The 10508-nt window shown below is 34.6% G+C and overlaps 1 protein-coding gene across 1 annotated transcript in view; it reads right to left on the minus strand.

Moving 5' to 3' along the window:
- Positions 1 to 157: 157 nt before the first annotated feature.
- The window catches only part of LOC112035016 (alpha N-terminal protein methyltransferase 1-like), a 16420-nt gene continuing 6069 nt past the window's right edge, over positions 158 to 10508 (minus strand). Inside the window, exons 4-8 of the mRNA XM_065774230.1 lie at positions 9102 to 9203; positions 7960 to 8014; positions 7758 to 7760; positions 3911 to 4008; positions 158 to 594 (exon numbers count right to left, since the gene is read on the minus strand). Coding sequence (XP_065630302.1) covers positions 469 to 594; positions 3911 to 4008; positions 7758 to 7760; positions 7960 to 8014; positions 9102 to 9203 — 384 coding nt within the window. The 3' untranslated portion in view covers positions 158 to 468. The remainder of the gene's footprint in view (positions 595 to 3910; positions 4009 to 7757; positions 7761 to 7959; positions 8015 to 9101; positions 9204 to 10508) is intronic.

The raw sequence follows: 10508 nt of genomic DNA on the forward strand, positions 1-10508 counted from the left end.
CAATTTAAACAAGAATTTCATCAATCAATTAATTATGATAGATTATAAGCTAGCTTTTTACTTATTAGCTTTTATGTACAGCTTTTTAAGAGTCACAAGGTTGCAAAATTAATGGGATGAGTTTACTTGAGATTCCTAGTTACCTCAAGATGTCAACTGCAAAGGTACTACCTTTTTTTTATAATAAATAAATAAATATATATAGATAGATTGATTACATAATATCCAAACAAAAAAATTAGTATCTAATTGAATTTTACAGGATGGGATTATAATCCCCATATTCTGATACATTCTTGTGCAAATATTAATTTTTATGTCCAAACACAACCACCAAAAAGTTGCATGATGTTAAGTTACACATGCATCCTAGGTCTTCAACCCATGCCCTCATAGAGTGACAAGCACTCCCATTGTCCACATAAAATCTCTATCTGGTTGGGAATCAGAAGTTCACCACAAATTTCCTCACTTAATGATTCTAGGCATATTTGCTTTTACTTTAGATCTGGTCCTATGAATCCTCTTTGGTGAATCAGTAGTTAATGCATACATCTTCACAGCAAATAGTTCCTCAGGCAATCCCTTTTGATCCTGATTAAAAAGAAAATCTTGAGTTAGAAAATTAAATTGATTTTATTGCATACCACTGCAATTCATTTTAAGATAAGCTTTTGAACAACAAGCTTTCAAATTTCAAGAGAGAGAGAATCCCAGTTATCAAAATGAATTATTTGATACATGGAATAAACTTCAAGGAATAACTGTATCAAAGAGAACCGGTTACAGTCATCAATTCTCTACCTTTATACCAAAAAAGGGGCAAACTCATTCCATTTGCATCCACAAACTCACATACAGCAGGAATTTAAATTCCAGGATTTGAATTCCAATCAGTGTCCTAGCCCATGCTTATGTTTCAATTTTACTTGATTTTTTAGGTTATAGACCAAAATACACATCAACTGCATTCATGGGCATCACCTAGACATCCAGCTCACAAATACTAAATCTAAAATTTGATGACTGCAGAAGCTATTATCAAAATAGAAATAGGCTACTCCAGCTATAAGGTAGGACAAAGGCAGGGGCAGCTCAATATGTAACCCAAGGTGGTCCCAAGACCACCTTGACTTGCCAAAATATATATATACACACACACACACACACATACACTAAACTAACATATTTTGACCACCCTAATAAAAATATTGACCACCCTAACTTAAGAATTACAAGAATTTGGTTTTAATAAAAATAAGAGTATTCACAACATTTTAAAATAATTTCACAACAAATTTTATGTGATAACTAGAAAGCGGTTACTAATTCTAATTTGGGCACAATATTGACATCACTTTTTAACCCAATAATAACAAATCGTTGCATAAGATTTGTTTTTAAAATGTTGTAGATATAGCATTACTCCAAAAATAATTCTAGCCCCCCAAACATAATCCTTAACCCAAAAAAAACCCTTAAATAACAACAACAAAAAAAGCCCAAATAACAACAAAAATAACACAAACAAAAACAAGACTAGCTCAAATTATGCTCTCTTTGGTTATGTTCTTTTTGGCTTTGCAGTCACAATAATTTTGCTCTCCTTATCTTATCGACTCAACTCGCAGTTGTAGCAAATATCATCCATTTTCTTTCTCTTTTCTATTATCATTTCAACTCTCTTACTTTATTACTCTCATTTCAACATTAATAATTCCCACTTTATCTCTTTCCAGTACATTTTTGTTTCCTTTTCTCTTTGTTAGTAGAAAAAATTTGTAATACTTCATTTATTTATTTTTTTTTTTTTTTTTTGGTAACGTTATTATATTCAAGTTATCTCTTTATTAAATTTTGTAAAATTTAAGTTTCTTAGCATCCACCCTAAAAAAAAAATCCTAAAGCCACCACTAAACAAAGGAGATTTGGGTGACACATTGGAATTTAGTAATAGGCAGGATAAAACAATCTTTACATAACTCTCTATCTCCAATACTTCAATATTGTTTATGAAAACAGCTGAATCCAAACTCTCCCTAGAGCCCAAGTCCCCGAAAATAAACTAATATGTCATTTTTAAGCCACCCAGTTTTTGCTATTTTAACATAACTTGTATTATCTCTATTAAGACATCCCTTGGAACCAGATTTCTCTCTCTCTCTCTCTCTCTCTCTCTCCAATAATAAATAAATAATCCACGTGAGGTAAAGAAGAATTGTATTCTACACCAAACTACTCTTATGTGGCCCAGACTGTCCTTTACAACCAAAATACACATCAACAACATTCTTGGTCATCACCTAATGTACCCCAAATAAAGTTCCTAAGAAATCGTTTTTAGGAATTGCTAATGCTACAGCAGATGCTCTTCCAAGGACATTGCATATCACTTGATCCTCTCAATAAAGAGATCAGATATCTTTTTTCTTTTCTTTTTTGATAGGTAATATGAGAACTATTATTAATGAAATAAGAAAGAAACATACAGGGTGTTCATCATGATGAACACAGATAAGCATAAACAGTAAACAAATGCGAAGAAATCAAGAGCTAGTCTAATAGAAGAAAAAAATAGTAGAAGAGAAGGGCAATCTGTAAAACCCCAGCACCGAGACCAATTAAAAAGTCTACGCTGGCACAAGTCTTTTAACTCAACCAATGTCTTCTTAGAATCTTCAAAGAAACTACAATTACATTCCAACCAAATAGTCCACATCAAACAGCCTGGAATTAAATTCCAAAATACATATATATCAGCCCACTCAGGTATATAACATTATGTTAGGCTTCCCTAACTATCTATCAGCCCACTCATCCACCAGGATATAGAAATATAACAGGCTCATCAGTGAATCAACTTACTCTGATTCTCAATCTTGGCAAACTTGACCAAACATGAGATTCTTAGAATGGATCCCCTATCTTTTGTGTACTCCAAGAATTAACAGAAGCATATTACTACAATTGTGAGTGCTCTCCACTATATCTGTCATCCACTCACCCAAGAAACTCCATTTTCATCCCAATAATATGCCTCCAAAGATCTTTCCTCCCCAAATACTAGGATCATTTGCCAGCAAAGCTTGGTTATAGGTACTTAGCTTCCTTATTCTAAACACTTCAACTTAGAAGGACAACAAGCAAGTTCCCAATCCACCAACTGAAATTTGAACCTCTCATCTATAGCACTACTTAAGTCCACTGTAATTTTTCCAGCAATTTATCCACATGCAAAGGATTTGTAAAAAGACCAGAGAAAGGAAAAAAGTAGATAAATTGGACGTCTGACAAGGGAATGACCTTCTATCTCTTTTTCTTCCTTTCAGGTAAAGAACTAACTTCTATCAGTCACTGAATCTCAATTTAGCTATTTTTGAGTAGCTACAGTACCAACTAACAATATTCTTGAACAACCTACATAAATGACTCTTTAAAAATTCAAGCTACACATTCTCCAGAGGAAAACCCTTAAATATGGACCATTAGTTATGTAACCTTCTTATACTACTTAATTTTACATTTATTTTCAGAATCTACCAAAACTAATCTCAGGGCATTTATTTTCAGATTCTACCAAAACTAATCTCAGGGCTTGTGTATAATATAAGAAAGTATGCAGTCTGCCCTTGGGCCATGCCTCAAGTTTCCAAAGGTAGGGATGAAATTGTAATAGGCTAACGTTCTGATGTCACCAAAGTAAAGAATAATTTAAAATAAATCAGACACACCCACACCCACAAATGGCATAAAAATTATGAAGTTGCCGACTCATTATATAGAGAAGCTGTTAGTTGTGTCAAACACAGCCTATATCATTTATGTCTCTTCTTTTTTTAATATTGTCAAGAAACAAAAAGTAGATAATTAGAGAGCATTTACGCTTGCACATGCACCAATTGAAGCTTACCTTTGATTGGTAAATATGCAACCCACACTTCTGAAAGAGCTCCCTAAAGTATGAATCAGACCTGGTGATGCTTCGATCTTCATTGTCCAGCACAAATCCTACAAATAGGTAAAATCAGCCCAAATGTATTCATTTTGCCATTGCAAAAAATTTGTTGATGCAGAACTATGAGCTCTAATACCAAAACTAATGCAGGATAAAACCAAAACAGATGCAACAATAAAAATGAAGAAGAAAAATTAAAATAATAAAAATAAAAAGATAACCTAGGAATCAGCACTTAAGGTTACTTGGAATCAGCAACAAACGGGATAGAAAATCTAAGAGTAAATACCTAGGGTTGGCTGAAGTTAGCATCAAACCATTGGAAAATTTTCAAAAGAAATTTTATTAATCAATAAAACTGGTCTCTTTACAAGTGAACTAAATATTGTACTAACATTTACAAGTGAACTAAAACTTGATAGTCTTCTTCAATCTTTTTCATCTTAACATTGCAATCAGATGCGACCATTGCCTCATATCCTTTCAAAGAATTCCCTTTCCCCACTTCATACTTCCATGCACCTCAATTCACCTTTATTCGATATGCATAAGTCCATCTTCTAGAATTTTATAACTTCAATTATTTTAAAAGCACATCCAATACAATAGATAAGTCACATAAATATAATACTCGCATTGAGTCCGAATATCTTTGCACATATACTTGGACTTTGATATCTCAAATACTCTATACTATTGCAAGTGTATAAAAATATTAATTTTTTAATTGGTAAGCTAAACACGAACCAAATGAGCCTTTGAACCCATAATGCACCCTCAATCCCAATATTACGGGAGAAGGAAGGGCCAATTGAGCTGTAGCTCATTGGCAAAAAATTTTAACGGAAACAATTAAATCAGATTCTTATAGTAAATTTGGTTATGTGTTTTTAATTTTTAAGTTTGTATTTTTTCAGATCTACTGGAAAGTGCATGAGTTGAAGCTATGTTTTGGCATTTGATTTAATACTCTTTTTTTTTTTTTTGGGATTAAGTACATAATACATTTTTTAAATGTTTCAAATTATCATATCTGGATATGTATTTGGGAATTAATTACAAACGTAATAAAGTAACCCCCTATGAGTTGCTTGAATGGCATAAGACAATCTCCCTATTTTCAGAGCCATCGAAGCTGTGCAGATGAAAGAAAATGGCATCCACTTCAAGGTTGTAGGGACCTAAGTTACTGCATTGAAAACTAATCTTAATTGTTGGTGCAAACATGTCAAACGAAAATATTAGCATTAACTAGTGACAATAAAGAAAAGGAAAGGTACCAGTTCTGGCTACGTTCTCCTTCAGGACAAAAAATCCACCAGGTTTTAGGCCAGCCTAGAAGCAACATATAAGTTAGTTAAAGTGAGCACATAGATATGTTCATTTCAATGTTCATAGTCAAGCAATGTAATAACAATCTGGTAAGGCTACGGGGTTGCAACATATATACATCTTTGAGATATCAAACTCCAAGAAATGCAAAAAGTTGGAAAAAAATAAAATAAATAAAAAATAAAAAATTTAACATCCAACAAAGCAAAAGGAAAAAACATTCGTATTACTACCAAAGTGCTGAACATCAGTCAACGGCTAACAAATGAAACCTGAGAAATCTCGAGCACTTAATGCCACAATAATAATGACAACTAAGATGAAAAATCTTTTAATACACCACTTATAACTACTAACCAGTCAAAGAGAGAACAGGTTATACAACTTCATGAATTAGCATTAAAAATTTTGGTGGGTTATCATTTTGCTAAAACAGAACCAGAAATATACTTTTCCTTTTGCTTATATGTTGAGGGAGAAAAAATGTATGTGTGTTGAATCCTATGCAGCACATTATGTCAGTGAAACAAGTAGACTCAGAAAAAATAAATAAATAAAACATAAAAAGCATGAGAACATTGTTTCAGTAATCAGTTCAATGGTACAGCAAATCAACGTTCTTGGTTACCTCAGCAGTTTGAAGATTCTTCCATTGGCCATACTAGCAACAATTACAGGAAACTTAGTGTAACTCAAACGTGTAACTTAGCATTTAGTCCCTTATGCAGCAATATGGCCACAAAGGAAATTGTTTCCAGAAAAAAGAATTCACATTTATCAAGGTTCAATTAGGCCATCTTCATGGCACTTACTACATTAAATTCTCCAACCCAAGATCATTCAAGAAATAGGAGAAAGATTAGAAGCAAAGAGAGAGAAAAGCTTAAGGCTAAATGAAAGAAAGAAAATTCAATTTTTTAAGTCAGTTGATTAGTCAACAATTTTTTAATTCAATTCATTCTTTTTACAGAACCAATTATCTAAAACTAAAAGTTTGTAACGTTTTGGCTTCTGATGAGTCCAGGAAATTTACTCAACTTGTTCATAGCAATTTTTCACAGGGGAAGGAGGTGCCATATTAGGGAATGACATTACCTTAGCTCTGCTGAAGAATGATACGAAGTCATCATCTGTGAGATGCCCAATACACCATTGCACCCATATAACATCATATCTTCCAGCATCTGGAGTGAATTCCTACGATGAAGACAGAAAATGTTAGTCAATTTTTTCTCTTTTGGATTGGTGTACACACACACCAAATGGGTTTTGAACCCATAATTTTTTTTTTTTTTTTTTATAAGTAAGAATGATATATATACGAAAGGCTACTCCAAGCATGAAGAACATAGAGCAAACCCAGAAAAAACAAGAAGAAGAAATCAGAGAAAAACAAAAAAGAAAACCAATCAACATATTAATTACAAAGAGAAGGAGAGCTAAGGAAAAAATGGAGAGAATCACTAGTCGTGAGTCCCCATTCCGGAGGCCAATCAAAAAGAGTTCCACTAAAAGAAGCAAACATCTGATCACCGGAACTATCCAAGTCGTCAAAAGTCTGCCGATTCCGTTCTTTCCAAATACACCAAAGGATGCACAACGGAACTAAATTCCAAATCTGAGATGAGTGCTTCCCCAACCAATTCCACCAGCTAAAAAGCAAATCTGGGATCGATCTAGGTAAAACCCAAGACAAGCCAAAAGTTATAAAGACAAAGGTCCATAACCGATAAGCCACCTCACAATGAAGAAGTAAGTGGTCAACCGTCTCTTCACAATGTCGGCACATAATACACCAGTCCACAAAAACCAACCCGTTAGGATCTTATTCCAAGCTACACACCAAACAAAAAAGGAAACTCGCCTAAGGGCCTTTACTTTCCATATAGCTTTCCAAGGAAAGGCAATTGAGGAAGAGTCCCTTAATTTGTTATAGTATAACCGGGTGTCAAAATCCCCATTAGGCTTCAACTTCCATCTCATCTGGTCTCTCACATCCATTGGAGGAGTATTAGCTCCCAATATATGAAGAAAACGCAGCCCTTCATCCATCTCCCAATCATTAAATTCTCGAATAAAACGAACATCCCAAATTCTTCTATCCTCCGCCCCCTGCCTAGACAAAGAAACTTCTACAGATACCTCCTTATCAATGGCAATACCATACAGTTTTGGGAAAGCCAATTAAAAAGGTTGATCGATACCACCTATCCTGCCAAAACCTCACTCTATTCCCTAACCCAACAACAAACTGACAATTTTTGCTAAAATCCTCCCATCCCATGCGAATACCTCTCCACAAACCACACCCATGAACTCCCCTACCCAACTTTGAGGTCCATCCCCCCCCCCCCCTCCCCATTTTTTTTTTTTTTTTTTTTGGATAAGTACAAAATACATTTTTTAAATGTTTCAAATTATCATATCTGGATATGTATTTGGGAATTAATTACAAACGTAATAAAGTAACCCCCTATGAGTTGCTTGAATGGCATAAGACAATCTCCCTATTTTCAGAGCCATCAAAGCTGTGCAGATGAAAGAAAATGGCATCCACTTCAAGGCTGTAGGGACCTAAGTTACTGCATTGAAAACTAATCTTAATTGTTGGTGCAAACATGTCAAACGAAAATATTAGCATAACTAGTGACAATAAAGAAAAGGAAAGGTACCAGTTCTGGCTACGTTCTCCTTCAGGACAAAAAATCCACCAGGTTTTAGGCCAGCCTAGAAGCAACATATAAGTTAGTTAAAGTGAGCACATACATATGTTCATTTCAATGTTCATAGTCAAGCAATGTAATAACAATCTGGTAAGGCTACAGGGTTGCAACATATATACATCTTTGAGACATCAAACTCCAAGAAAATGCAAAAAGTTGGAAATAAAATAAAATAAATAAAAAATTTAACATCCAACAAAGCAAAAGGAAAAAACATTCGTATTACTACCAAAGTGCTGAACATCAGTCAACAGCTAACAAATGAAACCTGAGAAAGCTCAAGCACTTAATGCCACAATAATAATGACAACTAAGATGAAAAATCTTTTAATACACCACTTATAACTACTAAGCAGTCAAAGAGAGAACAGGTTATACAACTTCATGAATTAGCATTAAAAATTTTGGTGGGTTATCATTTTGCTAAAACAGAACCAGAAATATACTTTTCCTTTTGCTTATATGTTGAGGGAGAAAAAATGTATGTGTGTTGAATCCTATGCAGCACATTATGTCAGTGAAACAAGTAGACTCAGAAAAAATAAATAAATAAAACATAAAAAGCATGAGAACATTGTTTCAGTAATCAGTTCAATGGTACAGCAAATCAAGGTTCTTGGTTACCTCAGCAGTTTGAAGATTCTTCCATTGGCCATACTAGCAACAATTACAGGAAACTTAGTGTAACTCAAACGTGGAACTTAGCATTTAGTCCCTTATTCAGCAATATGGCCACAAAGGAAATTGTTTCCAGAAAAAAGAATTCACATTTATCAAGATTCAATTAGGCCATCTTCATGGCACTTACTACATTAAATTCTCCAACCCAAGATCATTCAAGCAATAGGAGAAAGATTAGAAGCAAAGAAAGAGAAAAGCTTAAGGCTAAATGAAAGAAAGAAAATTCAATTTTTTAAGTCAGTTGATTAGTCAACAATTTTTTAATTCATTTCATTCTTTTTACAGAACCAATTATCTAAAACTAAAAGTTTGTAATGTTTTGGCTTCTGATGAGTCCAGGAAATTTACTCAACTTGTTCATAGCAATTTTTCACAGGGGAAGGAGGTGCCATATTAGGGAATGACATTACCTTAGCTCTGCTGAAGAATGATACGAAGTCATCATCTGTGAGATGCCCAATACACCATTGCACCCATATAACATCATATCTTCCAGCATCTGGAGTGAATTCCTACGATGAAGACAGGAAATGTTAATCAATTTTTTCTCTTTTGGATTGGTGTAGACACACACCAAATGGGTTTTGAACCCATAATTTTTTTTTTTTTGATAAGTAAAAATGATATATATACGAAAGGCTACTCTAAGCATGAAGAACATAGAGCAAAACCAGAAAAAACAAGAAGAAAACAGAGAAAAACAAAAAAGAAAACCTATCAACATATTAATTACAAAGAGAAAGAAAGCTAAGGAAAAAAGGGAGAGAATCACTAGTCGTGAGTCCCCATGCCCGAGGCCAATCAAAAAGAGTTCCACTGAAAAAAGCAAGCATCTGATCACCGGAACTATCCAAATCCTCAAAAGTCTGCCGATTCCGTTCCTTTCAAATACACCAAAGGATGCACAACAGAACTAAATTTCAAATCTGAGATGAGTGCTTCCCCAACCAATTCCACCAGCCAAAAAGCAAATCTGGGATTGATCTAAGTAAAACCCAAGACAAGCCAAAAGTTATAAAGACAAAGCTCCATAACCGATAAGTCACCTCACAATGAAGAAGTAAGTGGTCAACCGTCTCTCCACAATGTCGACACATAATACACCAGTCCACAAAAACCAACCCGTTAGGATCTTATTCCAAACTACACACCAAACAAAAAAGGAAACTCGCCTAGGGGCCTTTACTTTCCATATAACTTTCCAAGGAAAGGCAATTGAGGAAGAGTCCCATAATTTATTATAGTATGACCAGGTGTCAAAATCCCCATTAGGCTTCAACTTTCATCTCATCCAGTCTCCCACATTTATTGGAGGAGTTTTAATAGCTCCCAATATATGAAGAAAACGCAGCCCTTCATCCATCTCCCAATCATTAAATTCTCGAATAAAACGAACATCCTAAATTCTTCTATCCTCCGCCCCCTGCCTAGACAAAGAAGCTTCTACAGATACCTCCTTATCAATGGCAATACCATACAGCTTTGGGAAAGCCAATTGAAAAGGTTGATCCCCATACCACCCATCCTGCCAAAACCTCACTCTATTCCCCAACCCAACAACAAACTGACAATTTTTGCTAAAATCCTCTCATCCCATGCGAATACCTCTCCACAAATCACACCCATGAACTCCCCTACCCAGCTTTGAGGTCCATCCCCCCCCCCTGCCTGACTTCTTCTTCTTCTTCTTTTTGATCAGTAAGAAAAGAATTTATTAAAATAAAGACGAAAAAAGATAGGTCAAGGTCAAAGTACACGGGAAGTATACTAAGGACACTAAAAAGAAAAAGAAAAAAGGGGGGGGGGGGGGGGGGGAA

This window comes from Quercus suber, unplaced genomic scaffold (assembly GCF_002906115.3).
Source record: "Quercus suber isolate HL8 unplaced genomic scaffold, Cork oak 2.0 scaffold_88, whole genome shotgun sequence".
NCBI lineage: Eukaryota > Viridiplantae > Streptophyta > Magnoliopsida > Fagales > Fagaceae > Quercus > Quercus suber.